The 23,284-nt window shown below is 39.0% G+C and overlaps 3 protein-coding genes across 4 annotated transcripts in view; 1 reads left to right on the top strand and 2 right to left on the bottom strand.

The window, feature by feature from the left end:
- The window catches only part of nsmaf (neutral sphingomyelinase (N-SMase) activation associated factor), a 47,407-nt gene extending 37,859 nt beyond the window's left edge, over positions 1-9,548 (top strand). The window contains exon 35 of the transcript XR_011238987.1: positions 9,376-9,548. The gene's annotated coding sequence lies outside the window, so the exon portion shown is untranslated. The remainder of the gene's footprint in view (positions 1-9,375) is intronic.
- The window catches only part of cngb3.1 (cyclic nucleotide gated channel subunit beta 3, tandem duplicate 1), a 31,815-nt gene extending 20,370 nt beyond the window's left edge, over positions 1-11,445 (bottom strand). Inside the window, exons 1-13 of the mRNA XM_069512812.1 lie at positions 11,313-11,445; positions 10,028-10,163; positions 9,351-9,480; positions 7,533-7,690; positions 7,123-7,422; positions 6,829-7,037; positions 6,679-6,729; positions 6,192-6,278; positions 6,020-6,084; positions 5,422-5,544; positions 5,167-5,308; positions 4,868-5,027; positions 4,660-4,757 (exon numbers count right to left, since the gene is read on the bottom strand). Of these exons, the coding sequence (XP_069368913.1) occupies positions 4,660-4,757; positions 4,868-5,027; positions 5,167-5,308; positions 5,422-5,544; positions 6,020-6,084; positions 6,192-6,278; positions 6,679-6,729; positions 6,829-7,037; positions 7,123-7,422; positions 7,533-7,690; positions 9,351-9,480; positions 10,028-10,163; positions 11,313-11,396 (1,743 nt within the window). The 5' untranslated portion in view covers positions 11,397-11,445. The remainder of the gene's footprint in view (positions 1-4,659; positions 4,758-4,867; positions 5,028-5,166; positions 5,309-5,421; positions 5,545-6,019; positions 6,085-6,191; positions 6,279-6,678; positions 6,730-6,828; positions 7,038-7,122; positions 7,423-7,532; positions 7,691-9,350; positions 9,481-10,027; positions 10,164-11,312) is intronic.
- Positions 11,446-12,124: 679 nt separating this feature from the next.
- Positions 12,125-22,953, bottom strand: LOC109629526 (cyclic nucleotide-gated channel beta-3-like). Of its 2 annotated transcripts, none has more exons than XM_069512811.1 (17): positions 22,287-22,953; positions 21,828-21,870; positions 20,762-20,909; positions 18,377-18,537; positions 17,732-18,258; positions 17,306-17,356; positions 17,132-17,218; positions 16,950-17,014; positions 16,458-16,580; positions 15,683-15,824; positions 14,676-14,835; positions 14,292-14,389; positions 14,122-14,205; positions 13,852-13,970; positions 13,550-13,702; positions 12,683-12,833; positions 12,125-12,568 (listed from the first exon to the last, which is right to left on the bottom strand). In XM_069512811.1, the coding sequence occupies exons 1-17, from the start codon at positions 22,425-22,427 to the stop codon at positions 12,548-12,550; spliced, it is 2,274 nt and encodes a 757-aa protein (XP_069368912.1). In that variant the 5' UTR covers positions 22,428-22,953; the 3' UTR covers positions 12,125-12,547. The 2 variants fall into 2 exon arrangements, with proteins under 2 accessions (XP_069368912.1, XP_069368911.1); XM_069512810.1 differs by lacking the exon at positions 15,683-15,824 and adding an exon at positions 15,171-15,312 and having other exon boundaries at positions 22,287-22,935.
- Between the last annotated feature and the right edge of the window lie 331 nt (positions 22,954-23,284).

Genomic DNA, 23,284 nt, shown 5'->3' with positions numbered 1-23,284 from the left:
CTAACCTATGACTTTTTTATCATATTTCGGACGACATGCTAACCTATGACTTTTTTTTTATCATATTCCAGACGACATACTAACCTATGACTTTTTTATCATATTTTGGACGACATACTAACCTATGACTTTTTTAGGTGATTTTGGACGACATACTAACCTATGACTTTTTTTTATCATATTTCAGACGACATACTAACCTATGACTTTTTTATCATATTTCAGACGACATACTAACCTATGACTTTTTTATCATATTTTGGATGACATACTAACCTATGACTTTTTTTTAATCATATTTCAGACGACATACTAACCTATGACTTTTTTTATCATATTTCAGACGACATACTAACCTATGACTTTTTTTATCATATTTCAGACGACATGCTAACCTATGACTTTTTCATCATATTTCAGACGACATACTAACCTATGACTTTTTTATCATATTTTGGACGACATACTAACCTATGACTTTTTTATCATATTTGGAACGACATAGTAACCTATGACTTTTTGAGGTGATTTCAGACGACATGCTAACCTATGACTTTTTTTATCATATTTGGAACGACATAGTAACCTATGACCTTTTTATCATATTTTGGACGACATACTAACCTATGACTTTTTTTTATCATATTTCAGACGACATACTAACCTATGACTTTTTTATCATATTTCGGACGACATACTAACCTATGACTTTTTTATCATATTTTGGACGACATACTAACCTATGACTTTTTGAGGTGATTTCAGACGACATACTAACCTGTGACTTTTTTATCATATTTGGAACGACATAGTAACCAATGACTTTTTGAGGTGATTTCAGACGACATGCTAACCTATGACTTTTTTATCATATTTGGAACGACATGCTAACCTATGACTTTTTTTTATCATATTTTGGACGACATGCTAACCTATGACTTTTTTATCATATTTCAGACCACATACTAACCTATGACTTTTTTTTATCATATTCCAGACGACATCCTAACCTATGACTTTTATATCATATTTTGGACGACATACTAACCTATGACTTTTTTAATGGATTTTGGACGACATACTAACCTATGACTTTTTTATCATATTCTAGACGACATACTAACCTATGACTTTTTTATCATATTTGGAACGACATGCTAACCTATGACTTTTTTATCATATTCTAGACGACATACTAACCTATGACTTTTTTAGGTGATTTTGGACGACATACTAACCTATGACTTTTTTTTATCATATTTCAGACGACATACTAACCTATGACTTTTTTATCATATTTCAGACGACATGCTAACCTATGACTTTTTTATCATATTTTGGACGACATACTAACCTATGACTTTTTTATCATATTTCGGACGACATGCTAACCTATGACTTTTTTATCATATTTTGGACGACATACTAACCTATGACTTTTTTAGTGGATTTTGGACGACATACTAACCTATGACTTTTTTATCATATTCTAGACGACATACTAACCTATGACTTTTTTATCATATTTGGAACGACATGCTAACCTATGACTTTTTTATCATATTCTAGACGACATACTAACCTATGACTTTTTTATCATATTTGGAACGACATGCTAACCTATGGCTTTTTTATCATATTTCAGACGACATGCTAACCTATGACTTTTTTATCATATTTCAGACGACATACTAACCTATGACTTTTTTAGGTGATTTTGGACGACATACTAACCTATGACTTTTTTATCATATTTCGGACGACATGCTAACCTATGACTTTTTTATCATATTTCAGACGACATACTAACCTATGACTTTTTTATCATATTTCAGACGACATGCTAACCTATGACTTTTTTATCATATTTCGGACGACATACTAACCTATGACTTTTTTATCATATTTCAGACGACATGCTAACCTATGACTTTTTTATCATATTTCAGACGACATGCTAACCTATGACTTTTTTATCATATTTTGGAACGACATGCTAACCTATGACTTTTTTATCATATTTCGGACGACATACTAACCTATGACTTTTTTATCATATTTGGAAGGACATACTAACCTATGACTTTTTTAGGTGATTTTGGACGACATACTAACCTATGACTTTTTTATCATATTTCGGACGACATGCTAACCTATGACTTTTTTATCATATTTCGGACGACATGCTAACCTATGACTTTTTTTTATCATATTCCAGACGACATACTAACCTATGACTTTTTTATCATATTTTGGACGACATACTAACCTATGACTTTTTTAGGTGATTTTGGACGACATACTAACCTATGACTTTTTTATCATATTTCGGACGACATGCTAACCTATGACTTTTTTATCATATTTCAGACGACATACTAACCTATGACTTTTTTATCATATTTTGGATGACATACTAACCTATGACTTTTTTTTAATCATATTTCAGACGACATACTAACCTATGACTTTTTTATCATATTTCAGACGACATACTAACCTATGACTTTTTTATCATATTTTGGATGACATACTAACCTATGACTTTTTTTTAATCATATTTCAGACGACATACTAACCTATGACTTTTTTTATCATATTTCAGACGACATGCTAACCTATGACTTTTTCATCATATTTCAGACGACATACTAACCTATGACTTTTTTATCATATTTTGGACGACATACTAACCTATGACTTTTTTATCATATTTGGAACGACATAGTAACCTATGACTTTTTGAGGTGATTTCAGACGACATGCTAACCTATGACTTTTTTTATCATATTTGGAACGACATAGTAACCTATGACCTTTTTATCATATTTTGGACGACATACTAACCTATGACTTTTTTTTATCATATTTCAGACGACATACTAACCTATGACTTTTTTATCATATTTCGGACGACATACTAACCTATGACTTTTTTATCATATTTTGGACGACATACTAACCTATGACTTTTTGAGGTGATTTCAGACGACATACTAACCTGTGACTTTTTTATCATATTTGGAACGACATAGTAACCAATGACTTTTTGAGGTGATTTCAGACGACATGCTAACCTATGACTTTTTTATCATATTTGGAACGACATGCTAACCTATGACTTTTTTTTATCATATTCCAGACGACATACTAACCTATGACTTTTTTATCATATTTCAGACGACATACTAACCTATGACTTTTTTTTATCATATTTTGGACGACATGCTAACCTATGACTTTTATATCATATTTTGGACGACATACTAACCTATGACTTTTTCATCATATTTCAGACGACATACTAACCTATGACTTTTTTATCATATTTTGGATGACATACTAACCTATGACTTTTTTTTATCATATTTTGGACGACATGCTAACCTATGACTTTTATATCATATTTTGGACGACATACTAACCTATGACTTTTTTAGGTGATTTTGGACGACATACTAACCTATGACTTTTTTATCATATTTTGGACGACATGCTAACCTATGACTTTTTTATCATATTTTGGACGACATGCTAACCTATGACTTTTTTATCATATTTTGGACGACATACTAACCTATGACTTTTTTATCATATTTCAGACGACATGCTAACCTATGACTTTTTTTATCATATTTTGGACAACATGCTAACCTATGACTTTTTTTTATCATATTTCAGACGACATGCTAACCTATGACTTTTTTATCATATTTCAGACGACATACTAACCTATGACTTTTTTATCATATTTCAGACGACATACTAACCTATGACTTTTTTAGGTGATTTTGGACGACATACTAACCTATGACTTTTTTATCATATTTCAGACGACATGCTAACCTATGACTTTTTTATCATATTTTGGATGACATAATAAAGACATATGACTTTTTTATCATATTTTGGACGACATACTAACCTATGACTTTTTTATCATATTTCAGACGACATGCTAACCTATGACTTTTTTAACATATTTCGGACGACATACTAACCTGTGACTTTTTTATCAGATTTCAGACGACATGCTAACCTATGACTTTTTTATCATATTTCAGACGACATGCTAACTATGACTTTTTTATCATATTTTGGAACACATGCTAACCTATGACTTTTTTATCACACTTCGGACGACATGCTAACCTATGACTTTTTTAACATATTTCAGATGACATGCTAACCTATGACTTTTTTATCATATTTTGGAACATATGCTAACCTATGACTTTATTATCATATTTCAGACGACATGCTAACATATGACTTTTTTTTAATCATATTTCAGAAGACATGCTAACCTATGACTTTTTTTTATCATATACTGTATATCATATCAGACGACAAAAGAAGTTGCAAAATAATGCAGTATCTAAAGAAACTTTGTTTTATAGGGTGTTTTTTTACCTACCACTACTGATATAACTTTCAATATAGCAATATGGCAAAACCTCAATTGTTTTGTTTAAAATGACTGACATGAATGAATGGTATTATCAGAAAGGTTGGTTTCACGTGACCTCAGTCACTATTTTGTATTTTTCCTTTTATTGTAGCTTTGGTTGTTTTGTCTTGGACCAAACAGGCCTTATTGCTGCCAGATCTTACTAAAGACCACACTCCTAACAGAGGACAAAGTGAAAGCTTCGTCACCTGGAACAGTGCTATCTTCTGAAAAGTAGCCAGGTTGATATCCACGGCGATGGCGGTTCTCATCACCAGAGGCATCTTGTCTAGAAGTTCCGACTCATCTGGAGAGGACAGAGAGTGTGTTTTCATGAGTGGAGGTTAATCTGTGTACACACACTTGAAGGTCTTCTTTGTGGGTCTTGACTTTTTCTGTCAGTTTTTTTAAACTTACCCAGCATGCCCTGTGCGGCCCACGTGTAGTTGTACCAGGTGCGGACTCTGTTCTGGACGATCTTGGAGATTGTATATGTGTTCATGTAGGCAACACAGCCATCCATCGATGCCCTGAAATATGTCTGTCCTGCTGTTGCTGCTCCAATGACATCTCTCATCTGAAAGAAAGTTAGGTTAAAATATACAACACAATACAGACACCCAAAGAACATCTTGTATTAAAAAGAATAACCAACAAAACACAAGTGTTGCATGAAAGATATAAGTAAAGAAATAAGGTAAAAACTGTCCTCCTACCTGTCCAATCAAACTTGAGAACACAAAGACACCAATGAAGAAGTTTGTCATCTGAAACATGATCTCAAAGGTGGTCACAGGCTCTGGAAGACCCCCGATGTTGATCAGACTGCGGACAGCAAAGTAGTAACAACGCAGGTACCTGGACAGGGACAGGGTGTTCAGTTATTCAGCACCATGGACAGCTCCAGCAACACCACTCGCATCAAAATGACTCTTTATCATGAACGGTTAAACAAAGTGAGAAGAACCTACGCCGAGCCCTTTCCGTCATAAACCCACGTAGTTGATCCAAGACCCTGGTGAACTGAGGCGACGTAGAAGATGCAGGCGTTGAGATGGAGCACGAAGAGCAGGTAGCCTGTGGTGCGAGCCACTCTGCATCAGACACGCAACCACAGAAGAATACCCAATTAGATTTTAAAATAGAATTTTTGTTGCAAATGATGTCAAGACACAAGAGATTGTACCAAGATTATAACACGACTGTCTATTCTACTGCATTTGTCTTATACTACAACAGTTCTCTTACATTTTAATGGCCTTATTATCATAATACAACTTTTAATTGATTTGATACTAGGTTGTTGTCATGCCTTATGATAAATGCCATTTTATTCCTTTCTATATACATTTACTTACTATAGAGTGGCAGTTTTCTGAATTGTGACGCTATGACATTATTATGAATCATGATGTTATGAATTTAAAATGTTTATAGTATGACTAATGTCACTTTACTTTTATAATATGATAATATAATATTTTTTTATACGATGGAATTTGTATTAAATTGAAAGAAATGTCAAAAAATGACAGTGTGAATTTGCTCCATTGACCCATGAGCATTCACCTCCAGATGTAAGCCTTGGCCATGATGCTCTCAAGACGATCGCTGAATTCAAAAAATGAGTCAATCTAGAACACAGAATGAAACCGAGAGACAACTTTAGTCTTGTCAAACAAAAACAGATTTTTTTCCCCATTTTTCCATTATTTGTAAAAATCATGTGTTGCCTGCTTACCCTCGTCAACCGATTGAGTCTGTAGATGGTAGAGAAGTCAAAGTACAGACAGAGAAGGTCGAAGGGGAGGATACTGAATATATCAATCTATATAGACACAGGAATAAGAATAAAAACACTTATGTTCACACAACTTCTCTCACTAGGAGGTTACAGTGAGTTGTAGATTATTTATATGTATAAAAAATCAATTTATATAGATGCAGGAAGTGTTTGTCTAGAAAAGACACTTATTTGACAGTGTAGCCAATTATCCAATAGAGGTTAAAGTACTTAATTTACAATTCCACTTAACTGAAGTACAAAAGAAAAAATACTTGAGTGTTACAGTTCACATGATTTAATCGTCTGTGAAAACATATTTTACTGTTACACTACAGATGGACTTCCAACCAGGGGGTTGGGCTCCAAATTATAACTGTACAAAGTACAAATAAGTTAAACCTGTGAGTAGCCAACATCGTTGGAAGTGATTTTGCTTTATTACCTTAAATCGTTGTGATTTCCGATAGTGAACCTTTGTCATAACTCTGTCTTTCTGTAGGTGACAGGATTTTAGTTGGTTACACGCAGTAAAACACTGCAACTAAAAGCCAACAATCACAGACACAGGTCAATAACAGAGATTGTGACTCACTATGATGTCGCCAGCTTTCACAAACTGAAGGCGGGGCTGCCAAATGACAATGTCAATCACATTCATTAGGTCACTGAGAACATCAAAAAATATCCAGAAAGGGTTAGTAGTTTGGTTATTGTAAGGGAACGCCAGCCGGACCGGGCAAAACCAAATGTTGTAATTGTACGCCACGGCTACCACAGTCAACCAGGCGATGTAGCGGCGATCTGGAGACAGAACACAGAACAGTTTTTCTTTTTACGTCTTTCATTCGGACTTAGCCGTCAGGTCGTCTGTGTGCACCTCACCTACCTGTGAAAGGATCTATGGTGGTTCCTAAAATCGAGTCCATCTTGTACTCGATCGGCTGGAAGAGGACGTCAAAGCAGGAGCAGCTGATTTCCGGGAGGAACCTTGCTTTCTTCCTGGCCTCTTCCGCCAGCCTCTCCTCCTCAGCTTTCTTCTCAGCCTCCAGCCTCTTCTCCTCATCCTTCTTCTTCTTCTCCTCCGCCTTTTTAGCTGCCTCCTCTGCCTTCTTTTTATCCGCTTCTTCTTTCGCTATCCGCTCCTCCTCCTTCAACCTGATGTAGTCCTCCTTCTTCAGGATAGGTGCTAAACAAGTAAAGGGAGTGATGGTGGGTTAAGTGGCCCCTTCTCCATGTCTATGAGCTTCTATCCAGTCTCAACGTTTTTGTTTGTTGTTGGATATTTTCTGTACTTACTGACAGGTGGGGTGATTTCTGGAGAAGTGGCATAAGGATCTATGGCTTTCTCTCTGAGCATCTCTGTCCGTGCTCTTAACCTTTTGATCAAATCTCGGAGTGTGTCATCTGTGAAGCGGTTGTAGACAACAGGTGGAGGAGGAGGTTCAGCTTGTTCACTGAAAATATAAAAAGCAAAAAGCAAATAATATTTATGTCATGGCAACAACATTCATAGAATCCCTTCCACGTTAGCCTTTAGATGTCTTCAAGGTAATAGTGTTCATTTCCTTGATGTCAGCTTTTATTTTAAAAAGTGACCTTGGGTCTGAAGATTGTGTTGATTACTTAACAGACCTCTGACATATTATAGAAGTGTCTGAGGAGGAGTCACTAATGACAAGGAAACATCGTGAAGTAGCTCAGGAGCGTTAACACAGGAGAAGCTAACAGCCCATTCAAACAGGCAGGTTTGGAAATTGGACAGTTCCTTCTTGTGTGGCAGTGTCATGTTATTATCCTGCTGTTACAGAATAACAAGCAGCTCTGCGTTTTATTAGCAAGACTTTTCAGTTTTTGGAAAAAGGATTTTTTCATTTTAGTGAGAAATAAAATCCCTGTTGTGAGATACAGACCTGCAAATTTCAATTATTGCCTAAAAAGTTACATAAGTGGTCTGCAAAGACCAAAACAAATTGTTTTATAAATTCTTCTCACTGATCACTCCCAGTCACAAATACCACTAAGCTCCCATAAGCTCCTTTTCTACTTTGGGAGTCACAGGCTGTAAGTCACCGTGTGGTCATGGCTGCTGTTACTGCAGCAAACACTCAGTCCACACACACTGTGCTTATTGTGAGGAAACATGAAAGTGGAGGTGGAGGTGGAGCAGATCGAAAACTGTCCATCTGTGTCATCATTTCAAACACTTGTGCACAATGTATGGAGATTAACCTGTAACAGCTCATGGTAACTGGCTGAAGCTGATTCTAAAACCTGGATAATAGGGACACAATGGTTTCCTGTGACAGACCGAGATCAAGCTGCAGTGGTCTTTTGACACCATATGGGCCCTGTACTGACCTGGGATCCTCAGCGAAGGCCCTTCTAGCCCTGATCTTTTCTATCCCTGAGGAGATCCGTTTAGAAAACTCTTCATCCTATTTTATAGGTGTGCTTTCTTCAATTCTGATCTTACTAACAATCTCAACTATATTGATCATTTTATTATCTAATTTTATCTTGTTTTGAATGTTTTCTCTTTTCCTCTTGTATTTCTGTATCTCTGCACTAATTTTGCATGATCTTCAAATTGCTTTGAAATTGTTTCCTTTGTTTGCCTTAAATTTATAATTTATCTATTGAGGTAAAAGTTCTATCGTCACCTCATCTAAATCAGTGCCATGGTGGTGAAACCTATATAATACTGGTCCCCCTTCCTTCCATACATTAACAATTAATCACTGACGAGCATTTGCAAAACCTTGTTTCACAACTACAGCTGCTTCCAAAGTGAACTCAAAAAACAAACACCAGTGCATCAGAATCCATCCCATTGTTTGTAAAATTAGATGCTGGCCGGTCATTGCCTTCAAAATTCGGTTGCATTTTTGCAAACACAGATGTGAGAAGCTGCTTCATTGGTGAACTCACCAAGAACAATGAGTGAAGGGATAATAAACAAATGTCACTGTGCAAAATGTGAAATGAATGTTGGCTCCAGTGACTCCAGCCACATCAATCAGGTCTGCGAAGCATGTTCCACGGTTGGTTGGGGGAGGCAGACCCCACCCGAGATTATATTGTGTGAGGTACACAACATATATGATGTATTCTTACCCCTCAACACCCTCTGGATTGGCAGGATCGGCAGGAGGAGCAGCAGCAGCAGCAGGAGCAGGAGCAGCAGAAGGAGCAGCAGCAGCAGCAGCAGGAGGAGCAGGAGCAGCAGGAGCTGGAGCTGGAGCAGCTGTAAATGAAAACAGAATGTGTCATGCATTTTCTGAAAAATTTACAAAATAAAAGGTGTCGTCAGCAGCTGATCAGACAAAGACCAGTCAGAATTGACTCTGCAATAATAAAATCAGTCCAATTGTGAAAGACAGTTGCTGCCAAAAGATGACTGTTAAGTTACGTCAAAATTAACCCCCACAGTCGAGAAGGGAATTTTAGTTTTGAGCAGCTAAGCAGCAGAAAGTTGGTGGTTCGATCCTGTTTCTCCAGTCTGGTGTCCTTGGGCAAGATAGTGTGTTAAACCCAAACTGCCCTTGACGACTGTGTGCAGGCAGTGAACAGTGTCATAGAAAAAAAGTGCTGCTGTACAAATATGTGTTTTAATTCACTGCTGCCTGTTCTTTTGCTGATATGATCAGCCAGTGAAGTGTTAGTGGGAGAATTAGGAAACAATGACACTGGTCAACGTGTGTTAAAAGGTTAATGTAACACAAACATGTGGTAATTATTAACATGACATTATTGTTGGTTTAACACTGAACAAACTCTGAATACTTTTTCACCTGGCTTTGGCTCCTCCTCTTTCTTTGCTTCTTTTTGCTCCTCTTCTTTTTTGTCCTCTTTCTTTTCTTCTTCTTTCTTTTCTTCCTCTTCCTTTGGCTGCTCCTTTTCATCCTTCTTTTCGGGAGGTTTTTCTTCCTGTAAACACGAAACACTGGTAAAACACCTTAAAACAATCTTAAAACAAATATAGGACAAAGCTCAACCTTACATGATGAGACTCATTTATTTTGGTTCATGTGAAGAATTTATTAAAAAATGCTTAAGCCAAAAAATACGACTGTAATAAATCCAAATTCAATTTTTTTTATAGCTGCTAATTCACCAAATGACCCTCACAATTCATCCTTACTATCCTCCCCCTCAACGTTAGGAGAGATCCTGCAGTTTATTTAAAAACAACAGTAATTCCAGCCCTGCAGATTCCCCCTCCCTGCTGGTGCTTCATCTTCTCCACATCAGTGCCAAGCTGCTTCAGAGGCTTTCACCGATCTCAGTCACCTGCCTTGGTTCTCCTTAATATAACCTTTATGAACCCGTGTGCCAAGCAGGTGGCAAGAGGCTGATTGGTTTGATATTTAATAATGGAGCATGTATGAAGGCTGTTTATAGAGTCGACAATATTTTTTAATTACACCCTTTATATTTTCAATTTAATTCACTTTGGTTAATAAAGGTTCCTCTGGGCTCAGCATGAGGCCCACTACTCTTTATTTTGTACATTAATTATATAACGTTAGAATACAGAGGTAAAGAAGTGAACACGTTTTTAATGCTGGTTTGATTTCAACTATCACTGAAGTCAGATCAAATAGCATCTTGCCACACATACTCATGTCTGAAATCTAATTTAAAGTGATTACTGATAATGAACTAAAACAGAAGCAACATGTAAATTATATCGAAGCTAAACTGTATAAAGTGAATTTTTTTTCCAAATCAAACTTCATTATATATTGTTCCCATATAATTCTACACATAAGTTACTGTGTACATGTTAAGGTAATAAATATAAAACAAATCATAATGTTCATGCTTAAACATAAGAACTGTCCACAAAATGTGTTTAACTCACTCTTTATTGAATAAAAGGCTCAAATTAAGCTCAAACCATTCAAAGTTATTTTTAGATCAGTTATTTTAATTTAATTCTAATCAACACATTTTTATCGTGTAACTTTTATTCTGGATGGGAGTAAAAGAAACACACAACTTTTAATACAACATAATTTTACTGTTTCATTTACTTTGTATATTTGAGGTATCAGAAGGAAAGCAGGGCCTTACCTTAGCTGGTGGAGCCGAGGCCGGAGGAACCGGGGCAGGGGGCGGCTCTGGAGCCCCTATAAGTCTTTTCAACCTGCTGAACATGGTGCGCGTCTGTGTGGGGCTAAAGCGAACAGGCCGACCTGCAAACTTCTTGCTGTTACCACGAAGTGTTCGAACACCAGACTGAGGCAATTAAATTTCTTAGAATCATTAATTCCCTCTGGGCACTCCTCTTCGTCCTGGAGTCAACAGCAGATCAGCCACAGTATCTCAGCTGCCAATCACCACCAGGCAACACAACTGTAGGGCTGACTCCAGTCCAGAACAAGGAACATTTAGGGGGCCTGATTACTGGACAATTTGTTGTAAAAAATTATTTATAATGTTAATAAAAAATTATATTAAAAATGAATGAAATTACAAAAAATATATTTGCTGGTAAAAGTGTGTTTACTAGTTATTAATTCTGCCATTAAGCTTTATGAAACAATTTTTTTTCATTCATGGTTTATTGACAGAATGAGCAGTGAATGTGGTGATGAAGGTGGGAACAGAATCTCAGTAGTCTGTGTAAAATTAGACCGTACGTAGATTATTTCAGTCCCTCCCGGCTGCAGACTTCACAAACACAACCACTTAGTTAATTAGTCCCTGCAACGTCCCCGTCTGGCTAACAGGATTAGACCTGAACGCACAGAGAGACACAGACGCACAACTAACACAACTAACACAACTAACACAACCGGCGAAAAGGGAAGGAATGATCATTCTGGGAGGGAACTGTTGTAAAGTAGCAGGGTCATTTATTGAAGCAGATACAGACAGGGATCAGTATGAGCAAAATGAATCAAAGTATTTAGAATGAAGGGTGCTCTGCTTAGCTTTTCATTTAACTACTGTGATTACAAAGCCAATAAATGCTCATAAACAAAAATATATATTCCTTTAGTATATGTGGCAGTATCCACTAGGGGCAGCAGTCTTTGGATTCAAAATTAGCATATATATCTCAACATATGTAAAATGAACTTTTTGTTTAAATGTATTTTCTGTGGGATTTGTATTGTAATAATTCGTCGGACTATCCTGATATAGTCTTATGTGGCATTTACAATTTTCTTTTCCAAAAATGTGACTTACTCTGAATGTGCTACAACAGAAAAAGATACTCAGTAAAAAAGTAAGATATTGAAAATAAAGCTGTACATTCACTCTCAAAAAAGAGAAAATAAGAAACGGAAATAAGTGTGTGTTCACTTTCCACCAGAAGCAGCCTGAAACACAGAGGAAACCAAACCAAAAGGAATTACTTGTTATGTTAAATAAATTCCCATAATCACATGTAGCTGCTTTGATTTGGCAGGAAAAGATAAATGAAGTGTTGTTACCTTCATCCTTTCGATGATATTTCTGTTGAACGTTCCTCCGACAGCTCGCAGCAGTTTGGGCGTTGCTGGTTTGGGTCCAAACAGAGCCAGTCCCTTCTTCTTCTCCTCCTCTGCCTTCGCTGCTGCAGGACCCTTGGCCTTCATTAGCTTCCTACACTCACACAACACACACACACACACACATTGTGACCAAAATGTCTTCTGATACTATATGAACTGCAAAACCTAATGAGCAGAGACAATTAAAATAAATAAATGTCTCATAACCATTAGAAAACTAGAATGGCACTCAGTGGAGAGCATGACTACTACTTAAAAAAATCCTGCACATTTTCTAGTTAAGAAATATAAAAAAGAACAGGAAGTGGTCTGAAAACCTAAATGATTGATTTGTCATCACATGTTGCTAAAGAAACTTAAAACTTGAATTGGTTCTCCACACACCCAATCCTTCCCCCATGTTTGGAATAGATCGGTTAAGTAGTTTTTTTAGTAATTCTGTGAAAAAAAATAAACAAACACGAAGGGCAATCGAAGAGCAGATACCTCTACCAATGATTGGCCACTGAATTGAGATCATATACATCTGGATCATTACCCGGATCTGCAGCAAATTTTTATTTGTTCATAGTAATTAACTTTCAATATGCATCTGATTTTTCATTATTTCTTCAATCTCACAATGTTTAAGAAAATTTTAAAAATCCTCTATCTAGCTCCTTAATCAAATCCACTCCAAAAGTTAATTAGTGTCGAGTGAGACTTTTACTTTACTTGTGTCCCTATTTCAAAAATAAAGATCAACTGATAATGAAATAAATGAATACCAAAAACACCTGTAATAACAGAGGATAAAAACCGACTCACCTTCCCTTCCTGGCGAGAACCTTCTGAGACTCGGGGTAGTGGACGAGGATGTCAAACAGGTCCTTCTTCTCCAGGACAAAGAGGTTAGCGAAGCCGTACGCTTTGACGTTAGCTGTGCGCCTGTTTCCTCCATCTTTGGAAGACTGCAACAGGCTGAGACGAGAAAATACATCAATAAATCATCACTGAATTTTTTTTTCTTGGTGTCGAAGTGATTCGTAATGAATAATCTCCTCATCATGTTAAACATCACTGTTGATGTTTATCACAATGTTTAAAACAAAGTATGGACCACATCTGACCTGATTTCTCCGAACACACAGCCGGCCTTCAGTGTGACAAACACAATGCTGTTGTCAGGTCCTCCCACCACCTGCACCGCTCCTCCTTTGATGATGTACATCTCTTTACCGATGTCACCCTGCACAGGCAGAAGAAGAAACCAGGATTTTAACAAACAAGCAATAACCCAAAATAAGATAATGAACCCAAATCTGAGCATAGGAAGTCATCTCTAAGAGTGATTCAATAACTTCACAACTATATTTCTAGTCATTTCTATCCACACTCACTTTCTTCACCACAAAGTCTCCAGGGAGGTAAATGATTGACTTGAGCCTCAGCAACATGTCCACCAACATCTGCTGGTCACAGCCCTGAGGGAAAAAACACATCTGACATGACGTCCAACCTGCAAACACACTGCTTCAATATGTTTCAGTGTCTTTTCATGTGGCTGTACCTTGAAAAGATCAATCTTCTGAAAGGTGGCCAGGTTGATGTCCACGGCGATGGCGGTTCTCATCACCAGAGGCATTTTGTCCAGCAGCTCTGACTCATCTGAAAGGAGGAAGATGACACAGAAAGAGTTTAATCTGAGGCCAATCTGGGCGTCACATGAGTCTGGAGCCACGGGAGGGGAAGCAGATCCATGTTTTGATAACTACTCCACCAACCAAGCGCAGTTTCAGTGTTCACAAGAATGAGACAGATGAAGGGATAGACATACCAAAGTATGCACAACCCAGAAACATAATACCTTTGGCCACTGGCTGAGGTTTGTCATTAAAGACATTGTGACTTTTTAGAAAAACCAAACTGAACGCTTTGTTGATTGTGTACTGACCCAGCATGCCCTGAGCGTCCCAGGTGTACGTGTACCAGGTGCGGACTCTGTTCTGCACCATCGATGGGATGCGGTTGCTCACCATGTAGTCCACTGTGTTGTCCATGGAGGCTCGGAAGTATGTCTGACCGGCTGTGGCTGCACCTATGACATCTCTCATCTGAAGTGAGAAGGCGGAAACAACAAATATATGAACAGAGGAAGACCTCTGTGGAACTGGATTAATGAATAACAAACATTTAGATAGTAAGACTCCACAGGAAACCATTACAGAAAACAACGGATGGTGAGGTGTTAGTGTTACGACTAATGATCATCGACATTTCTACCACGACAGGTTTCCTTCATCTATCACTACATCACCATAGTAACGAGACAAATGGAAGAGGAGACGAAGACGAGCTGATTTAGTGACGCTCGTTTCTACCAGGGTTTCAGACGAACTGAGGACGCTGTGATGAGTCATGCTACGGACAAAGTGTGTCTCTATGTTACCTGTCCGATCAGACTGGAGAACACAAAGACGCCCGTGAAAAAGTTAGTCATCTGAAAGGTAATCTCAAAGACGGTGTGGGGCTCGTTAAGACCCCCGATGTTGATCAGACTGCGGACAGCGTGGTAGTAACAACGCAGGTACCTGTGGAGAGGGGGGGGGTGGAGGTGTTAGACGGGTCATCACAAACTACGCTCAGTGTCACTGGCCCGACGAAGAAACAAGAGTGTGTGTGTGCGTGCATGAGATTCGAAGGGAGCTCGGCCTTCAAGAGCTCTGCACATTTTCTATTGTTAGTTTTCAGATTTTTTCCACGTTTAATTCTCTTGATGTCTTTGCTGCCAAATTTTCAAGACACCTACAGTTGCTTAGGTTTCTTGAAAGAAATTTAAAATTATTACGACGATTAGATGAAAATCCCCCCAAAAAAAGAAAGAAAGAAAAGAAAAACGTTATATATGCCAAAACATGACCAAATAATTATTAAAAATGAAAAACATTACAAAGAAACTACCTGGCCAAGAATGATGGACATAAAGAATGCCCCAAAAAGGTAGTTAGTCATCTGAAAGATCTGTCCGAACATGGTGTCTGGAAATGGCAGCTCAGCAATCATCAGCAGGGACTTCTCAGCATAGAAGAAGCAGCTGAGGTAACTGCAGCGGCAGCAAAGACGGAACATACAACACGTGTCACTTTCTCTGAGATCCCTCAGTGATGGAGGTTTTATAAACTGCAACTAAAAACTCTGTTACTGTGCAACCAACTCTGAAGTTACTCTCATAAGGTCTGTGTTGTATATAATGTCAAGTCCTCTAATGCACAGTTTCAAGAGGGAAACAGATACATCAAAACAAACCTGAGGCCATGTGGCTGTAGAGTAATCTTAAAATAATTACATCACTACATGTAAAAGTTAATGTTTTTTTGTCAAAAAACAAGTTTATTAAAGCCTGTTTGGATTAGCTGATTCTGTGGTTGCCTGAGGAAGGTCCTCCACAATTTGTGTTTTAAATAGCATCACTGACCCATGCAAGACCCAGAATCCTAGGAAATTTGAACAACTTACTTGATGAGGCACATCATCAAACCCCTCATCTTTTTAGTTCTGTCCAACTCAGTTTTTTGAATTGAATGTAAATGGGAAATTTACTTATGTTTATTTTATATTTATTTTTTACTGACAGGTGATTTCTGTACATTACTATTACTAGTGTTCATTATGCAGGGAAGACAAACTAGTCCCATACAGTCAAACACAAGCAGGAAGACAGATGCAGTGTACTCACGCGCTGCCGAGGCCGGAGTAGACCCATTTAGTTTTGCCGATGCCCTGGTACTCTGAGGCCACGTAGTAGAAGCAGGCGTTGAGGTGGAGCATGAAGAGCAGATAACCAATGGTGCGAATCACTCTGACAGAGGAGGAAAGATGTTATCACTGCGCTCGGTTCCTCTTTGCTTCACCACTATGGCAGCATAATGAACCATCATACAGTAGATTAACACAGAGAGGTTTTGTGAGTATTTGTGCTGAGAAGAACATTAAAGAACAAAAAGAAATTAGAGTCATGTTTTCTGTGGACAATCCAAATCCAGACACAACAGTTTTCACCCAAACTACTTTCTGCTGAGGAAATAGTCCCAGTGAAACCCCCCATCTTTCCACTGGTCCATCCTTCATGGGCTAAGGGCTCTCTATAAATCACTGGCTGCATGAAGTGTGTACAATGACAACAATAATGGTGTTATCATAGGTTCTGACTTCCTGTCATGTGACTCACCTCCAGATGTATGCCTTGGCCATGATGCTCTCCAGACGGTCACTGAACTCAAAGAATGTATCCGCCTTGATGAGAATAATGAGAAGGTCGATGACGAAGCAAACAAAATGACCTCAGTGTGTTTGTAGTGTTGTCGGATTAAAACCTCTCAAAACACAAAGTGAATACAAGAGTAAATTCACCTTCAGCAGACGATTGGCTCGGAAAACGGATTTGAATCCAAACTGCAAGTACAGCAAGTCGAAAGGTATGAGACATATCATGTCCATCTGTTGACGATAAGAGACAGGATGAGGACGGTAGCTGGCGTTTGTTCACAGTCACCTCCAAAGGTCAAAGAATTTACGTTACAATACCTTGAATCTATCTGACTCCCTGTAGTTCATCTTAGTCATCTCTCTGTCTTTCTGAAAGGGAGAACAGTGAGTTTAGAGGTAAAGGGAAAACAACAAAACTCAACACATGATACAGATCTATAATCATTATTAGTGCTTGAAGAAAATAAAACAATGACACAAGGAGCTTCTCTTTCCTCCTCTTCATCACATATCAGTATCTCATCAATACATGCTACTGACTCCACTTCCTCCCCAGAATTCTTGTGCCTTAGCAGATCACGGATCATGTTACAACTAGATTGCTTGGCTATACAATATCTCTACTAGCATATACTACTGTTACTGACAATACCATTATCATTACAACTGTCACTGCTGCTCCCTTCATCTCTGTCAGACATGTTCTTTTGTATAAATGTTCTTTTCGCCACCAGTCCCACTTACTATGATGTCTCCTCCTTTGACAAACTGCTTGCGGGACTGGAAGATGATGGAGTCGGTGAGGTAGATGAGGTCGGCCAGCAGGTCCAGTGCGAACCAGTATGGGATGGCGCTTGCTGTGTGGTACGGGAAGCACTGGCGGGCCGTGATGAACCAGGTGTTGTAGTTGAAGGCCAGGGTCACCAGGCTCAGCCAGGCGATGTAGCGGCGGTCTGTGAAAGGGTCGATGGTGTTCCCCAGCACAGAGTCCATACTGTCCTCAAACGGCTTCAGCACGGTGTCCACAGTGCGCCACGCGGTTTCTTTTATCTTGGTCTTCATGTCCACCTTCTCCAACTTCTTCTCAGCTTCCATCTCTGCCTTTTTTTTCTCCTCCTCCTCCTTCTTCTTCTGCTCATTCTCCTTCTTTTTCTTCTCTGCCTCCTCTTTCTTTTTCTTCTCCGCCTCCTCCTTCTTTATCCGCTCCTCCTCAGCTTGTCTCTTCCGCTCCTCTATGACTTTTGCGTAGTTGTCCTTGCGGAGCAGAGGCGCTGAAAAGAGAGATATTAAGACTGAGTGCAATGTTAAGAATCAGATAACATCTGGTTGGTGCTGTAGAGGAGCTCTACCCGGCCTCCACCCGAATGAGTAAAGCTAGATTGTACTCACTGACAGGGGGGGTGATCTCAGGGGAAGAAGCGTACTGATCCACCACTTTCTCCTTGTACAGCTCCTGTCTCTCCCTCATCAGCTTGATGATGGCGCGGAGCTGATCGTCTGAGTACCTATTGATGACGATGGGCAGGGGCGGAGGAGGGGGCTGCTCCGCTCTGAGGAAAATACAGAACACCACCTACATCAGAAAGATCACAACAACTTTTCATTTGCTTTATAAAGTTATGTAGTGGAGGATGGTTTCTGATGTAATGAGGATGGAGAAACCATCTTTTTGTCTGATGTCAGGCATTAAGGTACGATTCTTACTACTTCACCAATATTTCAAATGTGCAATCGTGTGACAGACTCTGCAGGTCCTGTAATTTGTATTAAGATTTGTACGGAGGCCCTGAAGTACAAATCAAAACACAACAATTCACAAAATAGGTTTCTTCTGTCCAATCAGCAATGAGCCTTGTTTATAGCAGGTATGAACCTGGTTTGCTGTTAAAGATGAATGCCATGTTTTCTTATTTGTCATTGTGTTTCATTGTTTTATGTGATTTGCTGCTATATTTTGCATTTCAGGGCTGCAGTATTTTACGCATTTTTTTGTGTTTTTGCTCATTCAGGAACGTATTTTCTATAAATTCCAATGTGAGCACCGTACAGATCTAAAAGGGAGGATGAATGATTTCAAACTGTTGATGTGACATGATGTGATCTGACTTACTGACCTAAGCTTTTTACACAGTGAACAGGTGAGCATTTTTATTTACAGTGACACATTATTAGAGGTTACTAAAAGTATTGACTTCACCTGATCACCTGATCACTCAAGAAAATGTTGATGCTTTTCCCTGGTGGCATGAATCTATTTAGACAGTAAAGCCAATGTTCATGAATTAAGTAACACTAAAAATGAAACAGAATTAGAAGAATTTGTCCTACAGTTTTCACCAGAGCTGCTTACTGCTGAGAAAAGCTATCAACCTCCCACACATACCTGCCCCTCCACCCCAAACTGCTCCCCCTCCTCACTTATCCCTGCTCAACCCTCCCTGTAGCTGTTTTATTGAGAAGCACCATTAAGCAAAAGCTATGGTGTCATTTTGAGGGTCAAATAAAGACATTCAGACTGTGTAAAAAAGACAGCAGGTCTGTGTTTATGTGTCACCTTCTAGTGGGCAAACTTTAGCAGTACATCTGGCTGACGAGAGGAGCCTGGAGTGACTGCACAGATCGCTCCACAGCCAATCTCTATCACATGTCTGAGTCCAGCTCCTAAATCAATTAAAACAGGCTTATTCTAAATTACAACAAGTGACACGGGAAGAGACACGAACCTAAAAGGTGGGTACGTGGGTATTAGAGCTCAATGCTGCTGTTGAACTCAGTGCTGAAAAGTGGGTTTTATTATTATTTATGAATACAAAGTAAAAGGAGTCAAATAATTTTACTCACTGGTTCTGTGCTGCACTACTTTCTTCTAAATTCATGACCACACATCTTGAAGATTAAAGTTTAGTTTGCAGTATAACTTGTGAGTCAGACACCACGAAAGAAGCCCAATGTGGTCTATTCTGTAATTAGTTGGAAAACCAAACAACAAACAAATGACATGTTGATGGTCGCCAGTGCAGGTCATAACTCTGTCACTGGACCAGATTGCTGCTTGTAACATTACACGCGATCTTTATCATCAAGCACTGCATTGTGTTCATCCCAGATAAATGAGGTCTGTTTGTAACATGTCAATAATGAGCTCACACCAGGCTCGCCCTGCTGTGGTGTACAGTACATCACCTGTTACCTCCGCTCTCATGCTATCTATTCCACACCTCACTAAGACTACAGGCGTCGTTTCTAACTGCAGAGCCCCTAGCTCCTACACCCCACCCCCCTTATTTGACACTTACGAAACATTTACATGTTTTTCTCATTTGAAAAAGTGTTTAAGACTGTGAGCATCAAATCTCTTGTCACACTTCATCGTTTTTATTGCTGGACCTAAGGTAGCTATGGTGAGCTTCTTAACGCTAAAAAGCTGAAAAGCTTTTAATCCACTTCTGTTCATCCCTCTGTTAACATGCATATAGCACCAGGGGATAAAGATCTCACATGCTGGTTCATCTCTCAGGGTTTCTGTCTCTCTCTGCCATCTTGCCAGGGAATCTGACAGATGATTAATTTGATACTGGTTTGTTGGGTCAGTGTTGTTCCAGGAGTGTTTTGTAGGTTAAATCTGAGAGTATAATACTTTATATCTACTCTCTTTAATTTAATTTACACTTGTGTCCTAGATTTATGCATCCACACAACAGCTCAGGTAGAAAACCACTTGTACAACTGTGTTGTTAAATCAACTGATAACTCTAGAGACCACAAAGGACTTACCCATCAGGTCCAGCTTGATTAGGGTTGGTTGGAGCTGCTGTAGGGCCTGGTGCTGGAGCAGGGGTTGGGGCTGGGGCTGGAGCAGCGGCTGGGGCTGGGGCAGGTGCAGGTGCAGGAGAGGGAGCGGGGGCCGGGGCCGGAGCTGACTCTATGAAAGCACAACAGAAAGATTTTTTAAAATCTCCACCAGACTTTAATTTTATTCAGTGCATCTTATTCTGTAACTTTAGCTACTACATCCAAAGACTTGGTGCCTCGACTCAATTTTTCAACACATTCTAAAGGAAGACTTCAAAATTCAGTTTTCAAAGCCTTCCAGTCCATAATTTGAACATTTTATGTAGTTTTATATTTGATATTTGTTTTGTGTTGTTTTTTCTGACTGTTTTACAGTCGTGCACTTTGTATCTTGTCATTATCTTGAAAAACCTTAGAAATGATCCTGACAGTAGCTGACTTGGCTTTTTCCCCTTTGGGACAAATAAAGTACCTACCTATCTACCTGCCTGAGACAGAAGAAGAGAACTGTCGAGGAGAGAGTAACAAAGACATCACAACCATCAATGTGATGATTTACAATGTCCATGAAGCCAGATGTGCAACAGTCAGGGGATAGCCTGACTTTAGTTAATTTAATGGCTTGGTTGGTATATTTATAGTCTTCACATTCATGCTATCCTGGATGACCCACCTATTGTGCTTGACTCTACAAAACCAAAAGCAACACAGTCAGCAACAAGTCATAGTGATTCAATGAATCTGATAAATCTATATATATATATATATATATATATATATATATATGTGTGTTCATGGCAATCAATCAATCAATATACATGTCTTCTTGATCAATAAGTGCAGAAAGAGCTAATCACAGCCATCTGAAGCTTCACAATACTCAGCAACTAAAAATGACCAGAATAAGCATCACAACAACTAAACATCCAGGGAAGCAGGAGGCAGAAAGCTGAAGACAGCCCATGTGACACAAAGTTGAACAAAAACATCTGTGCACTAATTCAGCTTCTCTGTGTCATTTCAGCCTCTCAAATAAACGATGACTTACCCTGCGGTTTGGCCTCATTCCCCTTATCGGCTGCCTTCGCATCCTACGAGACAGATCAACATGTTCGGCTTCATTGCTCAAACCACAATCATTAGAGAGACACTTTAATTTACAGCCGTTTTTTTAAGAAAAGTGAATTTTGCATTTGACAAATTACTGCCTCGCCTGATGGAGACTTCTTTAAACGAGCGAGATGAAGTGAATTTGAATGGGCAAAGAGTGATTTCACCACAAGAATCAAATGTAACAAAACCTTCTGGTTTACACACTGGAAGCAGGATTTCATTTTTCACAGCTGTGATTTCAGCTGCTGCTGCTGTTACTGGCACAAAGTGAACAGTATGAAAGCTGCTCTGCAGAATACAATAGCTCTCAGTACAGCAGGGATAAATGAAAGGATCAGTAACTTGTGAAACTGAATATAAAATACACTTTTTCCTTCTTTCAGGCAGGTCTTACCTCGGCCGGAGCTGGAGCTGGAGCCGGAGCTGGAGCCGGAGCCGGAGCCGGAGCCGGGTCCGGGTCCGGGGCCACTCTGGTGGTCCCAGGAGCTGGTGGCACCTGTGGGCCACTGAGGAGACCCTTGAATTTACCAAACATGTCTAGAAACCTAAAGTTGCATCTGCTGTATTCTCTGCCACCTGTACGAGGGAAATGCACGGATTCCTCCTGCCCTACAAGATCCCCTCCTCCGGGCTTAACCCTCCCTTTTCTGCCTGTCCACCTCTACTTCTTCCTCTTCTCTCCCTCTGTTAAAGCACCACGCCCTCATAACCATGCTGGTCCTGATGGTATTACTGCTTTTAGCACCACTAATACTCTAGCACGCAGAATAGCCCCCACCATCACCAGTGACATCTAAGCACATCACCATCTCATAAGAGATCGCAATAGGCTTATGGGTGACCACTAAAGCTGGGCTGAGGCCCTGAAGCACCGCCTGTACTAAATGCATGTGAGTGAATGTGTGAGGAGCACACAGAGGCTCGGCATCTGGTTGCCAACTCTGCAGCACAGATTGTTTGCAGTCTTACTAGATTCAGTTTGCAGCAAGAAATGCATCCATGCACCTGGCACTTTTACTACTCGACCTGACTAAATGATCTAAATGATCTCTGTGACTTGAGGCAGACATTATGTGATGACCTCTTCATCACTGGAGTGAAACAGAGAAAACAATGTTCAGATCTATTGTAAAGGTTTTGAGTGACAGGCCCAAAACAAAACATATGTCTGCTTATTGAGCATGTGTGTGTGTCAGTAGCACAGCCTTTAGTAAAGAAAAGACTGTAGGTTTATATTAAATGTAGTCTGACATAAAATGTATTTGTCAGTTTAATAATAATAATAATATTATTATTATTACTATTATTATTATTGTTATTTTATTATCATCATCATTATTATTAATTGTAATAAAAATGATAATCAGATTTTAAATTACAGTAGATGGAAAT

The sequence above is a fragment of the Paralichthys olivaceus genome, chromosome 17 (genome assembly GCF_024713975.1).
Source record: "Paralichthys olivaceus isolate ysfri-2021 chromosome 17, ASM2471397v2, whole genome shotgun sequence".
NCBI classification, from domain to species: Eukaryota; Metazoa; Chordata; class Actinopteri; order Pleuronectiformes; family Paralichthyidae; genus Paralichthys; species Paralichthys olivaceus.
This window is presented reverse-complemented; position numbering and strand designations above follow the sequence as displayed.